General features: G+C 39.4%; 1 protein-coding gene across 1 annotated transcript; it reads right to left on the bottom strand.

Annotated features, from left to right (window-relative positions):
- Nucleotides 1-55: 55 nt before the first annotated feature.
- Nucleotides 56-15,347, bottom strand: LOC126174825 (methionine adenosyltransferase 2 subunit beta-like). Its single transcript, XM_049921204.1, has 5 exons — nucleotides 14,962-15,347; nucleotides 14,316-14,503; nucleotides 7,837-7,989; nucleotides 566-759; nucleotides 56-476 (listed from the first exon to the last, which is right to left on the bottom strand). The coding sequence occupies exons 1-5, from the start codon at nucleotides 15,075-15,077 to the stop codon at nucleotides 207-209; spliced, it is 921 nt and encodes a 306-aa protein (XP_049777161.1). The 5' UTR covers nucleotides 15,078-15,347; the 3' UTR covers nucleotides 56-206.
- Between the last annotated feature and the right edge of the window lie 2,490 nt (nucleotides 15,348-17,837).

The following is a 17,837-nucleotide window of genomic DNA, read 5'->3' on the forward strand; positions in this document are numbered from 1 at the left end:
AAATACAGTGTTTGTTTTACCAAGCCCCCCCCCTTCTCTCTCTCTCTCTCTCTCTCTCTCTCTCTCTCTCTCTCTCTCACACACACACACACACACACACACACACACACACACACGATATATTGAGTATTTTCTTTTGTTTACCTTTTTAATGCTCAGACAAACTATATGTAACTAAAATTTTATATGTACAATTCTAATTTCACTTAACTTTGGTTTTGTCTTATCCATGGTTCAAGAGCTGCTTTTATGCCCTGCCTAAAAGGCGTGTGACACTGAATATTGAGTTCCATAAGTCTACTAGTGTTTAGCGTTGTGTCATAAGGTCGAGTGGCAGAGGAGCTGAGAAGAGGTGCAGGAGCAGGGGAAATGTGTGAACTGGACAAATGGAAAATATCTGCCATTTCTTGCAGCATTTTATACTTTGTAAATATCTCTTTGCCACACCAGTGATATATTCCATGAATTGGTTCACCCTGAAATTAAAGTCAGAAATATATAATTCATTCTCTAACACTCTTGTAATAATAGTTACCAAAGGCAAATTCATTGAAATGGGCATTACCTTCAGTTTCCTATCAGCGAGTCCCAGGCAGATTTCAGCAATATCATCTACATGAGATGGTCGGCGACGCTCGTAATCCGACACCTGCCTTTCTTTAGAAGTATTTAGCAGTGCTTCTAGAAGAACTGTTACTGCACTCTCTGCCAGATGCATTACAGGGCCATAAAGGACTGGGATACGTAAAACAATGTTCCCTAGTAAAAAAAAAGTTAACAAATATGCTTGGTCCCTTTGAGTACTATTAAGCATCTTAATTACAGTGAACTGTTCTTTCTAAAGAGTATGAAATGCAACTGAGATTAGTAACCAGTCATAATGGTTCAAATACACTGTATGCCGTGTTTTGAGATTTTTAACTACTATTTCTGGTACCTGATTGTGAAAATAGAAATCTGGAAATTGGTAGTACAGTATTAATAAATCACTTTGGCTATTACTGATGTCACTTTGTCACTATTACAGTATGCCTGATTTAAAAACCTGACTTTAAAAATATTCTTTGTTGCACAATTTTGTTTTCACTTTTTTTTTGCTGGAGATTTCATAATGACACTTTACTGTAGAGTACAAGATTTCTGTTAAAGCATGCGTCTACTTGCAATTAACTTCTGCAAGCACTTGCTGTTGAGATGTTTACATTAGAACAAAAACTTGCCCTACTTTACTTCTGCAAGTACTTGCAGAAGTGTTTCCAACAGAGTCGTGCCAAGAGAAATGCAAATGGAAGTTTACAGTGTCTTAGTTAGAAACAGAGCAGCTGACATCATTGTTGAATTATTATTATTATTATTACTGAAGAAAAATCATCACAAAAAACAAAGTTAAGAAAAAAGAAATGTTTAGGTGAGGAAATGGATACAGAGGCGTACATATTCAAGTTATCAAGAAGCATTATTGAGCGAAATAAAATCAGAGGACTTCGCTCAGATTAAAAACTTTCGAGTGTCATATCCTAGTCTCGAACATCTCTTTTCTAATGAACAATCAAATATTTGAAAAAGGATGCAAAAATGTGGCAAGCTATATTGTTAAGAGATAACTCTGTAATTACTCTTTGATGTTTACAAACAGTATTTATCACTTTTATGACAAATGTAATGAATTAATGTTTCTGCTAACATTTAAAAAAATCAGCTAAAATAACATGTCTGTGCCACCATTCAACTTTTCTTTCTGGTGATCCAAAATAATCATTAAATTCATTCTGCACTGCCTTGGCTGCGGTGGACAATTACATACACTATGTGATCAAAAGTTTCCATATGACTTACAAGTTCGTGGCACCCTCCTTCAGTAATGCATATGTTCAGTCAGGTGCTGGAAGGTTTCTTGGAGAATGGTAGCCCATTCTCCACAGAGTGCTGCACTGAGGAGAAGTATCGATGTCAGTCGGTGAGGCCTGGCATGAAATCGGCATTCCAAAACATCCCAAAGGTGTACTATAGCATTCAGGTCAGGACTCTGTGCAGGTCAGTCATTACAGGAATGTTATTGTCGTGTAACCTCTCCGCCACAGGTTGTGCATTATGAACAGGTGCTCGATTGTGTTGAAAGATGCAATCGCCATCCCCGAATTGCTCTTCAACAGTGGGAAGCAAGAAGGTGCTTAAAACATCAATGTAAGCCTGCGCTGTGATAGTGCCATGCAAAACAACAAGGGGTGCAAGCCCCCTCCATGAAAAACACAACCACACCATAACACCACTGCCTCCGAATTTTACAGTTGGCACTTCACACACTGGCAGATGACGTTTACTGGGCATTTGCCACACCCATACCCTGCTGTCGGATTGCTACATTATGTACCGTGATTCATCACTCCACACAACGTTTTTCCACTGTTCAGTCGTCCAAAGTTACAGGAAGCGAGGCATCATTTGTCATTTACCAGCGTGATGTGTGGCTTATGAGCAGCAGCTTGACCATGAAATGCAAGTTTTCTCACCTCCCGCTTATCTGTCATAGTACTTGCAGTGGATCCTGATCCAGTTTGGAATTCCTGTGTGATGGTCTAGATAGATGTCTGCCTATTACACATTACAGCCCTCTTCAACAGATGAGGTAGGCCTGTACACTTTTGTGCTGTATGTGTCCCTTCATGTTTCCACTTCACTGTCACATCAGAAACAGTGGACTTAGGGAAGTTTTGGAGTGTGGAAATCTCACATATAGATGTATGACACAAGTTACATCCAATCACCTGACCACGTTCGAAGTCTGTGAGTTCCGCGGAGTGCCCTATTCTGCTCTCTCACGATGTCTAATGACTACCAAGATCGCTGATACGGAGTACCTGGCGACACGTGGCAGCACACAATGCACCTAACATAAAACACATATGTTTTTGGGGGTGTCCGGATACTTTTTATCACATAGTGTATGTTTAGAGGTTCCCATGGTACATTTGTTTGGGCCCATCTTTTGCCATTCTCCACTTCAACACTGAAATTTTCATATCCATACTGAACAACAAAACTTCTGCAAGTTTGAGAAAAACTTCCAGCAACTGGTAAGTACTTACAGCAAAATACAATAACTGTTTCCAGTAAATTGCTGAAGCTACTCCTGCAAGCTGACGAAACTTGCAGAAGTGTTAGTACGTTCAAGAACTTGAAGGAGTAGTTTCTTCAACCAACTTGCACAAATTTACTCACTAGTGGGCACACACATTTAGAGGAAAGTCAGTGACAGCACTCATAAAAAATAATGCAGTAAAAAAGAGTCAAGCTGTTCTCAGTCCAAAGACTGGTGTGAAAACTACATTGTTTTACTTGGCATATCCTATTGGAGGTACTGTGCTTTTGCCACAATCCAATCTTTGAACCGAGTTACTCCATTATATGAGGACATACAGTTTAATGTGCATTTCAAATCGTGGCACAATTTGGCTTTTTTTCACCTTAGCAATCCTTGCAGAGGTGAGAGTAATGATAGTGGTAGAAAAAATCCTACAACTGACCTTTGGATTTATGGTCTGACACTTAGTCACTGAAGTATATTATTATTTTGCTTCGATACGTGTGAAAAGTCATTTTAATTATTGTCAAATAACTTACAGAACAAACCACCTTCAGTATAACTGTAAAAAGCCAGTTGGTATGGAACAAAACCTTATGCTCACCTCTAACTTCAAAATAGGCACTACATCTACATCTACATCCATACTCCGCAAACCACCTGACGGTGTGTGGCGGAGGGTACCTTGAGTACCTCTATCGATTCTCCCTTCTATTCCAGTCTCGTATTGTTCGTGGAAAGAAGGATTGTTGGTATGCTTCTGTGTGGGCTCTAATCTCTCTGATTTTATCCTCATGGTCTCTTCGCGAGATATACGTAGGAGGGAGCAATATACTGCTTGACTTTTCGGTGAAGGTATGTTCTCGAAACTTTAACAAAAGCCCATACCGAGCTACTGAGCGTCTCTCCTGCAGAGTCTTCCACTGGCGTTTATCTATCATCTCCGTAACGCTTTCGCGATTACTAAATGATCCTGTAACGAAGCGCGCTGCTCTCCGTTGGATCTTCTCCATCTCTTCTATCAACCCTATCTGGTACGGATCCCACACTGCGGAGCAGTATTCAAGCAGTGGGCGAACAAGCGTACTGTAACCTACTTCCTTTGTTTTCGGATTGCATTTCCTTAGGATTCTTCCAATGAATCTCAGTCTGGCATCTGCTTTACCGATGATCAACTTTATATGATCATTCCATTTTAAATCACTCCTAATGCATACTCCCAGATAATTTATGGAATTAACTGCTTCCAGTTGCTGACCTGCTATTTTGTAGCTAAATGATAAGGGATCTTTCTTTCTATGTATTCGCAGCACATTACACTTGTCTACATTGAGATTCAATTGCCATTCCCTGCACCATGCGTCAATTTGCTGCAGATCCTTCTGCATTTCAGTACAATTTTCCATTGTTACAACTTCTCGATACACCACAGCATCATCTGCAAAAAACCTCAGTGAACTTCCGATATCATCCACAAGGTCATTTATGTATATTGTGAATAGCAACAGTCCTACGACACACCCCTGCGGCACACCTGAAATCACTCTTACTTCGGAAGACTTCTCTCCATTGAGAATGACATGCTGCGTTCTGTTATCTAGGAACTCTTCAATCCAATCACACAATTGGTCTGATAGTCCATATGCTCTTACTTTGTTCAATAACCGACTGTGGGGAACTGTATCGAACGCCTTGCGGAAGTCAAGGAACACGGCATCTACCTGTGAACCCGTGTCTATGGCCCTCTGAGTCTCGTGGACGAATAGCGCGAGCTGGGTTTCACATGACCGTCTTTTTCGAAACCCATGCTGATTCCTACAGAGTAGATTTCTAGTCTCCAGAAAAGTCATTATACTCGAACACAATACGTGTTCCAAAATTCTACAACTGATCGACGTTAGAGATATAGGTCTATAGTTCTGCACATCTGTTCGACGTCCCTTCTTGAAAACGGGGATGACCTGTGCCCTCTTCCAATCCTTTGGAACACTACGCTCTTCTAGAGACCTACGGTACACCGCTGCAAGAAGGGGGGCAAGTTCCTTCGCGTACTCTGTGTAAAATCGAACTGGTATCCCATCAGGTCCAGCGGCCTTTCCTCTTTTGAGCGGTTTTAATTGTTTCTCTATCCCTCTGTCATCTATTTCGAAATCTACCATTTTGTCATCTGTGCGACAATCTAGAGAAGGAACTACAGTGCAGTCTTCCTCTATGAAACAGCTTTCGAAAAAGCCATTTAGTATTTCGGCCTTTAGTCTGTCATCCTCTGTTTCAGTACCATTTTGGTCACAGTGTGTCTGGACATTTTGTTTTGATCCACCTACCGCTTTGACATAAGACCAAAATTTCTTAGGATTTTCTGCCAAGTCAGTACATAGAACTTTACTTTCGAAATCATTGAACGCTCTTGCATAGCCCTCCTCACACTACATTTTGCTTCGCATAATTTTTGTTTGTCTGCAAGGCTTTGGCTATGCTTATGTTTGCTGTGAAGTTCCCTTTGCTTCCGCAGCAGTTTTCTAAGTCGGTTGTTGTACCACGGTGGCTCTTTTCCATCTCTTACGATCTTGCTTGGCACATACTCATCTAACGCATATTATACAATGGTTTTGAACTTTGTCCACTGATCCTCAACACTATCTGTTCTTGAGACAAAACTTTTGTGTTGAGCCGTCAGTTACTCTGTAATCTGCTTTTTGTCACTTTTGCTTAACAGAAAAATCTTCCTACCTTTTTTAATATTTCTATTTACGGCTGAAATCTTCGATGCAGTAACCACTTTATGATTGCTGATTCCCTGTTCTGCGTTAACTGTTTCAAATAGTTCGGGTCTGTTTGTCACCAGAAGGTCTAATGTGTTATCGCCACAAGTCGGTTCTCTGTTTAACTGCTCAAGGTAGTTTTCAGATAAAGCACTTAAAAAAATTTCACTGGATTCCTTGTCCCTGCCACCCGTTATGAACCTTTGAGTCTTCCAGTCTATATCCGGCAAATTAAAATCTCCACCCAGAACTATAACATGGTGGGGAAATCTACTCAAAATATTTTCCAAATTATCCTTCAGGTGCTCAGCCACAACAGCTGCTGAGCCAGGGGGCCTATAGAGACATCCAATTACCATGTCTGAGCCTGCTTTAACCATGACCTTCACCCAAATTATTTCACATTTCGGATCTCCGTCAATTTCCTTCGATACTATTGCACTTTTTATCGCTATAAACACGCCTCCCCCTTCACTGTCCAGCCTTTCTCTGCGGTACACATTCCAATCTGAGTTTAGGATTTCATTACTGTTTACGTCTGGTTTCAGCTAACTTTCTGTCCCTAGTACTATATGGGCATTGTGACCGTTTATTAATGAGAGCAGTTCTGGGACCTTTCTATAGATGCTCCTGCAGTTTACTATTAGCACATTAATATTGTTATTCCCTGTTGCATTTTGCCTACTCCCAGCTTGCCGCGTCTCAGGAGGCGTCTTGTCGGGCCTAGGGAGGGAATTCTCTAACCTAAAAAACCCACATGTGCACTCCACATGTACTCCGCTACCCTTGTAGCCGCTTCTGGCGTGTAGTGCACGCCTGACGTATTCAGGGGGACCCTACATTTCTCCACCCGATAGCAGAGATCAAGAAATTTGCATCCCAGATCTCCGCAGAATCGTCTGAGCCTCTGGTTTAAGCCTTCTACTCAGCTCCAAACCAGAGGACCGCGATCGGTTCTGGGAATGATACTACAAATAGTTAGCGCAGAATCCACCCTGCGAGCGAGGCTTTCCGCCTTCACCAATTCCGCCAACCGCCTGTAGGAACTGAGGATGACCTCTGAACCCACACATTGACCCTCCACCTCGTGCGCCGCGAATGCCGCTGAACCCGCCTTCCCCTTGGGGAGAGGGTGGCCCAACCGCGCCCGGAACCCGCGAAGATGTCTCGACAGCAGGGACCGTGTGTTAAGGACGTAACACCTGGGGTGTACCATGCGGCGCACCAGACTCCCCACTGCCGCTACACTCCGAGGCAGCAGCCTGAAGACGGCTGACCGCGGCCATCAACACGTTCAGCTGTTCACTAATAGTGGCCAGCTCCTCCTGCATCCGTACACAGCAGTCACACATCCTATCCATCCTAAGAAATCAATTTACTGTAGAGAGTTAATCAACTTTTAACTAGACTGCTAATTCACTAAAGGCGGCTGATTGTTGACTAAACTGTGGTTGCTAGACACTTCTTGTAGAAAACAATGAAAATAGCACTACCTGTCTCTGGACTGTATTGAAAACAAACACTAGCACTACTGGCACTATGGTTGACTATAGGGACTCTCTCTGACTGTATTCAAAACAAACACGAAATCTATGGAACACTATTACTAACACTTGACAATTAAAGCTTCTCAAAAGCAAAAACACACGGAAGAAGAAGTGACAAGTAAGAAAAATACAGTTAATACTTAAATTAACGTAGCTCGCTGCACAGCAGACATGAAGCAGAAGGCAATTACGACGACTATCTGTCAATGGAAAGCAATTCTTTCGAAATATTGATTTACAGGCAAAGTAAACTGCTTTTCTTTATATTCTTTACATATTTAACTCAACGTAAAATACAGTTCTTGACTTTCCATGTCTCAGGTATTCATGTGTTGTACATGCACCTGTTAAATGCTGCTTGTCTTGGTGTTGCTTACCATTTTATATACAACTGAATTTGCTCATATTTGTCTCTATAAAACTAAAACTTTTCAAGAATATCTACCTGATGAAGCTGCCATGCAAGCTTCCTCTCCCTGCAGTTTTGTTTTCCCATAAAGATTTAGAGGGCTGGGGACACTTTCTTCTAAATAGGGAGGATTTTTACCATCAAATACATAATCTGTGCTGATGTAAATAAGAGGCACTCTTTCTTTGGCTGGAAAAAATTAAGACATGCAAATGTAACCTTCATTTATGACATATTATACATATAATCAAAAACTGCCTGCATTTAACACTGCATTAAACACATCATGTAGAATTATAACCAGAGTAAGTAATGTGTATGGAAAATGGATGTCACATTTTGAAACTTATTTCAGGTGCTGCATGCTTAGGTGTCTTGCCACCTTTCTTATACTAGGGGCTGTAAAGGTTAATTTCCAGTTTTCATATGTACACTGATTAAATGAGAAGATCTTGTTGTTTCCATCTGCAGCACAACACAGCATAATATTATCCTCTTTATCACCATGCATAAGCTTCACTTTGAAAGGCTGTAAATTAAATATTGAGAATAAAAATTACAAGCAGAAATTCCAGTTCTGTGTCAAAATACAAGAAATAGTAAATACAATTTAAAAACATCTGGACTGTTGGACTCTTAATATTATTCAAAGGTTATGCAGAAAGTAATGCACCTTTTGTGTAATGCACTCCTGCTGCCATGTTATACCAGTAGCCACTTATTCAGTTCAGTTTAGTGAAGAAAGTTTGTGTTTATTACATACCATTCAAATGTGCATCAAAAGGTCATTTTTGTCACAGATAATAAAAATCCGGTTCAGCTGAAATGGATTTGCGTAGTCACATTACAAGGCACAAGCACTCATAAATAAGAAGCTGACCTAGTAGATCCGTTCATGATGGGAGGGACCCTCCATGGTACACAGTCTGTTAATTACTGCACAATAAGAGTAAACCAAGGGATAGGGTTATAGATGAAAGTAGAATGTACTGCCGAATAAGGAGTGTCTGGCTGTCAAAAAAGCAATGTGTGAAGCATCAGTGACTACCATAGCAGCTTCTTTTTGAAAGATCTGTAACATATTGCAAAGGAATTCTGGTTATATGTAAAGGCAGTCCGTGGCACTAAGGTTACTTCCAGACCATCCTGAATGACACACAAGCTGGAATTGAAAGTAGCAAAGAAAAAGCAGAAATGCTGAATTCCATTTTGATATCTTTCTTTACAAAAGCAGATACAACCATACTTTCCCAGTTTATTTCTTGCATCGCTATAATGTTGAGCAGTATAAATAGAAGGTGCCAACACAAATATTTTGAAATTAGAAAGGCACTGTATATACCTTTATGGTATCACTCTTAAAAAATCAACATAATGAAAAAATATCCTCAAGAGAGGCACAGCGAAGCCATCCTAAAAAAATGGAGTCGAGAAACATTTGAAATTGCAAAAACTGGACAAAGATCCAGAGTCTAATGTAATCCTTGCAAATTCTAGACAGAATCTGCAGCTACGTTAGCCCCTTTCTGAAACATGTACTATCTATAGTAATTAAACCAAAAAGTGTGACCACCAATCGGAAAGAAGACAAGACACATTCATATACAAAAATGGTAGCAAAAGTGATCCATAAAACTATTTTCATTGGCATCCATCTGTTGTAGAATCTTAGAGCATTTCCTGAGCTCAAACATAATGAGGTACATCTCCTCCATATCAACATTAAAACAATTATCATATGAACCCCAACCCTTACTCTTCACATACAACTTCTCAATATCTGTGGATCAAGGCCTTTGAATGGACGCAGTATTTCTTGATTTCTGAAAAACATTTGACTCTCTAGCACACTAATACTTACTAAGAAAACTTTGAACAAATGGGGGTACCAAATAAAATTTGTGACTAAATTGATGATATGTTGGTAGGGGGGATGCAGCAAGTTATCAAAAAGTGAAGATCCATCATTTTGATTTGCAGCTCCTTGTATTGGCCGTGTTTGCAGTTAAAATTGTTGGATGTGAGGTCTGCCAGCTATGCAAAACACCATTTCTCTCAGTGCCCAAACATGTTTCAGCACCACTGTGCCATCATCAATGGGTTTTCGTTTTTATTTTTTTGCTGGGAGTTAATCTATTTTCTAGAATGTAATTCAGTTTTTTGTGAAAAACTGAATTACATTCTAAAAGGTTGCAGATGACACGCTACCCGTAGTAATTAACACACAAGAGATCCAGAAAATTCATGCACACCAAATGTAAAGGTATTTACAAAAAGAAACAATCTGTTGTTTGAACTAAAAATGCACATCATCTTATAATCATTTAACAAAAATTTTCACATTGCAGAATAAATAAAAACGAAAACCCACTGATGATGGCACAGTGGTGCCGAAACATGTTTGGGTGCTGATAAAAACGGTGTTTTGCATAACTGGCGGACCTCACATCCAACAAAAAGTGACGAACTAACTTTATGTATGCCCGAGGCAAGTGTACTGGAACTCTTACTGTTCATGTTTTATGTCAATGATCTGGTAGATAATAGTAACGTAAGAGTTTTTGCACTCGAAATAGGCCTACTACTGGAAAAATATGCCCCAATTTCCAATCAGATCTTGACAAGATTTCAAAGTGGTGGAAGTATTTTCAATTTGCTTTAAATGTTCAACAATGTAAAATTATGCATTTCAAAAATCACAGAAACATGCTATCCTTTAGCCCGCATCTCGTGGTCGTGCAGTAGCGTTCTCGCTTCCCACGCCCGGGTTCGATTCCCAGCGGGGTCAGGGATTTTCTCTGCCTCGTGATGGCTGGGTGTTGTGTGCTGTCCTTAGGTTAGTTAGGTTTAAGTAGTTTTAAGTTCTAGGGGACTGATGACCGTAGCAGTTAAGTCCCATAGTGCTCAGAGCCATTTGAACCATTTTTGCTATCCTTTGAATGCCATCAGTCACATTTGTTTTCAGTTAACTCATGTAAATACCTGTAGCTGGGCTTAACAATTTGAGAGGATATGAAGAATGGAAAATAAAATTGAGGATTTGGTAGATGATTATCAGTTTGACTTTAGAAAAGTTAAAGGCATGAGAGAGGCAGTTCTAACACTGCATGTTATAATGGAAACAAGACTGAAGAAAAATCAAGATGCTCTCATTGGCTCTGTTGCCCTAGAAAAGGCATTCGACAAAGTAAAGTGGAGCAAGATGTTCGAAATTCTGAGAAAACAGAAGTAAACTATAGGGAAAGAGAGGTAGTATACAGTAAATACATGAACCAAGAAGAAACCATAAGATTGGATGACCAAAAACGAAGTGCTCAGATTAAAAAGAGTAAAGACAGGGCTGCAGCTTGTCACCCCTACTATTCAATCTATATATCGAAGAAACAGTGACAGAAATAAAAGAAAGGCTCAAGGGTAAAAGGATATCAATGATAAGATTTGCTTATGACATTGCTATCCTCACTGAAAGTGAAGAAGTTACAGGATCTGTTGAATGGAATGAATTTAATGAGAACAGAATATGGGCTGAAAGTAAACAAGGAAAAGACAAAATTAATGAGAAGTAGCAGAAATGAGAATAGTGAGGAACTTAAAATCAAAATTGGTAATCACAAAGTTAAGGAATGCTGTTACCTGGGGAGCAAAATAACCCATGATGGACGAAACAAGGGTGACATAAAAACCAGACTAGCACAAGCAATGAGGGCATTCCTGGTCAAGAGAAGTCTATTAGGTGGACTATTAAGACAAGGAATGAGGAGGTTCTACGCAGAATCGGTGAAGAAAGGGGAATATGCGAAAACACTGGCAAGAAGAAGAGGCGGGATGATAGAAGATGTCTTAGGACTTCGGGGAATAACCTCCATGATGCTAGAGAGAGCTATAAAATGCAAAAACTGTAGGGGAAGACAGAGATTGAAATACATTCAGCAAATAATTGAGGATGTAGGGTGCAAAAAAAGGGGGAATGATCACACAGGTTCGGTTATAGGTAACACAAATTGTGGACTGATTCATTGGTAGGATACTGGGAAAATGCAAGCTGTCTACAAAGTTTACTTAAAAAACATTTGTGTGACCCATCCTACACTATTGCTCAATTGCGTGGAACCAATACCCAATAGTATTGATGGGAGAGATTGAACAAAGATGGGAAGTATGAAAGCTCACAAGTTTGCCTAAAAGGAATTTGTCACAAAAATGCTGAAAAATATGAACTAATAGACACTCAGGTCAAGGCAGTCAGGTAGATGCACTATTTCTCCATTTCTGAAAAGCTTTTGATTCAGAACCACATTTACACTTATTATTAAAAGTATGATCATATGGGGTAACAAGTGAAATTAGTGACTGGTCTGAGGATTTCTTGGTAGGGAGGACACATTGCATTATCTTTGATAGGGTGTCACTGACAGATGTAGAAGTAACTTTGGTTCTATCTCAGGGAACTGTGTTGCCTCCTCTGCTGTTCATGTTGTATATTAATGACCTTGAAGACAATATTAACATTAAACTCAAACTTTTCACAGATAATGCAGTTATCTGTAATGAAGTACTGTATGAAAAAAGCTACACAAACACTGAGTCATATCTTGATAAGATTTTAAAGCGACAAAGATTGGTAACTTTCTTTAAATGTTCAGAAATGTAAAATTTTGCACTTCACAAAATGAAAAGACATTCTATCCTATGGCTGCAGCATCAGTGAGTTAGAACTCAAATCATACAAATACCTGAGTGTAATTCTTTGTAAGGATATGACGTGGAATGATCACATAGGCTCAGTCATAAGTAAAGCAGGATACTAGGGAAATGCAGTCAATCTAAAAAAAGACACTGCTTACAATTCACTTGTGCAACCCATTCTAGAATATTGCTGAAGTGTGTGGGACCTGCACCAGGTAAGACCAATGGGGATACTGAATGTATACAGAGAAGGGTAACACGAAAGGTCATAAGTTTGTTTGACCTATGGGAGAGTGTCACAGAAATTTTGAATAAACTAAAATGGTATAATAGATACGTGGAGATAGACACAAACTATCCTGAAAAAAGGGCGCTTGAAATTACTGCAACCAGTCACGACTGGTTGTGAGGAAAAGATTATAGTCCGATTAAAATTTTTTGTAGCTGTCAGATTGCAGTGGGGGGAGGGGACGGCAGTGTTGATGGCGTGTAGCCAGCCACTTCACTAAGTACTGCATGTACCTGCATGCAGGCAACACAGCAAGTCTGTGGTGCTCGATAATGAACTTGGATTGAAAGTTGGTTCGTCCTTACCACTTGACTCGCCGAGACGTCAATCCAAAGCAATTTTAATTGGAGTAAAGATTAACTGCAGCATACACAGAGGCATTTACACAGTCATTCTTCTCATGCTCCATATGCAAATGGAATGGGAACAAGCCCTGTTAACTGGCACAATTGGAAGTACCATCTGACATGGACTTCACAGTCATTTGCAGAGTATGGATATAGATTGCACATCCTGCAAGGTTCTTCTCCTAGATGGGAACTACAGGAGATTATAAATATGTGCATGATACCACTACTAAGTAGTACTATTGTGGTTTGTTTGATTAGGCCATGGCACATTTCGTTCTCTGACAGAGAACAAAATACTCTGCAAACTACTGCGAAGTGCTTTCCTGAGTATATCTCCCACTGAATACAAAAAAGCATGGTACTATTGGGAACCTATAGACATAACAGATATCTATTGTGAATACATACCATATAAATCTGTAGTTAATGGATTGGTTTGTAGTGTGAAGAACAAAAGATCAAATGTGTTTTAAATGGTTATAGAGGGCAATTTTATGTGGTCATTAAATATGAAGTGTTAGTCATTTCTCCCACACCTTGTATGTTAAAGGGAAGAAACCCTAATACACAATACATTTGGAAGTACACTCAACATGCAATTTGCAATGGTTTGCAGAAGGGAACACCAGGAAGAATGAGCTTGTATATGAAATTTCATTATGCCTGAACTCTGCTTAGTGCTACTGCTGTCTGAAAACAGGTTTCTGTATCCCAGTAACTAGCTGACCAAGTAACAAATATTGTAAAACATTCAATACTGATATTTTCAATTATAATTTTGAAATTATTTAGTCTACAGCAAAACAAGAGAAGTTATTAACTATGAAAATAGCTTTTGGTGATGGTAGATATGTACTCAAAATAATGAACTGGAAAAAGCAGTTCCGCTATTTTTGCTACAAGAATAATCCAACTTACAGGTAGTATAAATGAGTAGACTAACATTGTTTACATTTTCTATGGTATAACATCATATTTGCAAAAAAATTCATTGTATGAAACAAAGTAATTAGAATTCTATATAGAGATTTATTAGATCCTTCTCATGAGAATCTGAAAGATACTAAGTTTCACTGTAAATTTGTTTCCTCGTGCAATTTGTCACTTCTTCAATCCAGAAGATTACAAACACTGCAGTGAAACTGTTAAATATATCCATTTAAAGGAAATGCTGTAGCTTATGCAATTACCGCAAAGTGCAGCTAAACTCTCTGTTGCACGAACATTGATATCCACTGCAGCTTCAGGATCAGCATCAACCTTGTCAGGGTATCTTTGGGCAGCAGTATGAATCACCACATTTGGTTTGAATTCTGATAACACTGTTTGAACAGCATTCTCGTCTCTTAGGTCAATTTTGTGCAAATGCGGCTGAACTCTACAAGAAGAAAAGTGAACAGCTGTAAGTAAAATATATTATTACATATTAAGGACCAAACATAATGTTAACTATGTATGTCATTTTATCCCTAGATAATTTTCCATTTGTTAAATAGTAGTTGCCTGAAGCAACTGAGATAAATGATTCACTGCCCCAGGTAAGACAAACAATTCGGAGATTACGAAACTTGAAAAATGTAACTAAAGAATGCGGTGTTTTCTGCAGCAAAACACGATACCAGGGCTACAGCGACACCTGTAAATTAGCTTCTGACATAAGTACTGTGCCAACTCTTGGCTTAAAGCCACATTTCTTGTACATTAATTCATAAATGGGCATCGATGTACCTGCTGCATGAACCGACCGTGTCAACTACCATTAATTACTAATTTCGGGTCAGCTGTTTCTGATATTGGACCACATAAGCCTTCACATGGGAAATAAGCCTCTTGTACCTTGAAAACGCTGTACCAAATACCGTCCAGTTCTGTTCTGAAAATTTTTGGTAAACTGATCGACCAAGTAATCCAGATGCACCTGTGAGAAATACACGTTTCACTTCTTTTGACATTTCAACTAGTCTTCAACGTTTCGTTGGTAATTATGTTTTCTCGACCACTTGTTGCTTATTGTTCCCTAATAGCTCGGTCAGGGAACAATGCTACTATCAATGATTAGATGTCAATTTACACAAATTAGCCTGGTGATTCGGAAAGACACACGACATCGGCTTTTGAAATGCTGAAATTGCTGATTGGTTTTTTCTGCGCATTAACGCTACGTCACGTTGCCCAATAGCGGAGCCAGGGCCCAATAGCTGATACTGCATTCGAATAGATTATACGTTTGCTTTAATTTCCTTAGGAAAGATTACAGCTGGACTTACTGCTAGTGAAATAACTGATTTGGGTGACATTAAAAGCTTTCGAACTAATAATATTGTAATACGGTGCACTTTTCCTTTCTGCCATTTCTCCATATCCACCTGAGAAAAAGTTAAAAATTTTACATTTAACTTTGTCTGCTGCATTCGCTACAATTTGTTCACCGTGGAGGAAAATTCTCAAAAAACAAATTTATTTTGGTCTTCCATATTCCGAAAGGCATTTTATAGTGGATGGGAGTAATTGAATGTTTCGCCGGCACATTTTTTTTGTCGAAGAATAATTCAAACGTTCGTTCAAGTAGCTGCAGACAGCTGTTTTCAGGTGTTAACTGCGCATGCGCATCTGCGATGACATAGAAATCTGTTTATGCTGCTGACTCTGCTTAAAAGCTTCTCGTCCCATTTCTAGTTGGATTGCTGGGTGTAGTAGTGGATCAACAGTTGATACGGTTTTTGAGAGTGTCATTTTAAAATCATTTTGGACTCTAGACAAACACCCTGCATTTCTAAATAGGGTTAATAAATTCCTAAAACAGAGGTAGGCACTGCCACCTAAAAGATGAAAATCCCTGTCTTTTCCTCGAGGCTTTGATGTATTGTTGATTCTTGAACTCTCTTCCGTCTTTGATCAGAACCCATATAACCGACGTGTAAAGAAGTCCCGAATCCGTCGTTTGTGTCCACAGAAAATTTACAGTTACATGAAAAAATAGTTTTTCTGATTCAAATACGACTGCGGATCTTTTGGAGGACTGTCTGTTCCAGGGCGGGCACGTGTGCAGTTAACAGGTGTTCTGCGTGCACACAGGGGCAAGCCGGCCACCGCTTCTCTCCCCTCCCCACCATACGTCACTCCGCTCCATCCTCTGTAATTCCTTTTGTTTCTTAGCTTGCTTTATTGAATGAAGGAATAAGGTTAGTAGGAGTGCTTGAAAGAAATCATGGTTTGAAAGAGTACCTATTACCTACGATACGTTTTATTTAATTATCACAGGTGGAGTTTACAATACGTTAATGTCTGGAACAAAATTTTTACATACAGACAAACGCAAACAGTAATGTAAATTTTCATCACTGATGTTTGCTCTTAACCGAGACTTATTAATTTTCATAACAGAAAAAAATCTCTCACAAACGTAAGTTGAGCCAAACATTGACATTATCTTTACGGCTTCACAATGGAGACGAGGAAATGGTCTCAAGAACCATTCAAAAGCTTGGGATAAACATGATATATCCCCAAATCTCTTGAGAAATTCCTCTTTTATTGCACTATTTCTTGATGCAATAATTTACCAACGGCCGTATGTATTGCAGAAATTTATTTTATGAATTCCTTATGTGCTACCAGTTTCGGCATTACATTGATGCCATCTTCAGGCCCCACGCGTCATAGTTGTATGTTTGCAAACCGCCTCAGTCTGTGTCACATAACGACTTGATTCACGGATCCAGTTATATGGTTCCTTCCGTGTATGGTGATTTTACGACTATGACGCATGAAGCCAGAAGATGGCATCAATGTAATGCTGAAACTGGTAGCACATAAGAAGTTCATAAAATAAATTTCTGCAATACATACGGCTGTTTGTAAATTATTGCATCAATAAATACATGCCAGCCGTTGTCTCACGGTCCATAATGGATCAACGAAGATTTATTGCACTAAGTACAGAAACATATTCTTTGCAATTCTGTTCTCGTACAGTAGACAGAGCAGGGAAATGCCCTGCGTTCTCTGGCGTGAGCTGTCGTTCCCACAGCTCAAGCTTGCAAGTGAAAGCTTGCACCTTTTTTCAGCCATTTCACAAATTAGCTGATTTTCTCGTTGCAAATTTGTGTTCAATGCATTCATGTGTCTGATAATGTACACTAAAAATGCAAGGTCGGCAACCCACTCTGGATCTTCTAACTTGTGGTCGTATCTTCCTTTGTCCTTTAAAAACTGATTTATTCGTATTCTCAGCTCAAAAAATCTTTTGAGTACATTACCGCAGCTAAGCCAGTGGACTTCACTGTGGTACGGTATGTCACCGTATTCTTCCCCAATTTCAGCTAAATATGTGTGAAACTGTCTATGTGTAAGCCTGTGGGATCTCAAATAATTAACTGCCCATATAACCACTTGCATGACGTGCTCCAGTTTTACTGCCTTTGCACAGAGTACTTCTTGGTGCAAAATGCAGTGGATGCTGTACAATGATTCTTCCGTATGCTGTAGCTTTTTTTCTTACTAATCCAACAAATCTCATCTGTTCCTCCTCCATTGCAGGTGCTCCGTCTGTTGTCACTGACACCATACATTCCCAGTTTAAGACAGCTGAATCGACAGCTTCTTCAACGGCTTTTAGGATGTCCACTCCGGTGGTCATGCTTTTTAAAGATATTATATCTAAAATAAATCCTCTGTTATGTACAGAGCAGTGTCCACGCCGCAGACATAAA

Source organism: Schistocerca cancellata, chromosome 3 (genome assembly GCF_023864275.1).
Source record: "Schistocerca cancellata isolate TAMUIC-IGC-003103 chromosome 3, iqSchCanc2.1, whole genome shotgun sequence".
Classification (NCBI taxonomy): Eukaryota; Metazoa; Arthropoda; class Insecta; order Orthoptera; family Acrididae; genus Schistocerca; species Schistocerca cancellata.

What these genes read in the sequence shown, in the direction of transcription:
- LOC126174825 (XM_049921204.1), bottom strand. Translation starts at nt 15,077, where the DNA reads ATGTCAAAAGAAGTGAAACGTGTATTTCTCACAGGTGCATCTGGATTA. An exon ending in GAGTTTAGCTGCACTTTGCG is followed by an intron (nt 7,990 to 14,315) that starts GTAATTGCATAA and finishes AATTTTTTCCAG; the next exon opens with CCAAAGAAAGAGTGCCTCTT. An exon ending in TCGCTGATAGGAAACTGAAG is followed by an intron (nt 477 to 565) that starts GTAATGCCCATT and finishes CTTTAATTTCAG; the next exon opens with GGTGAACCAATTCATGGAAT.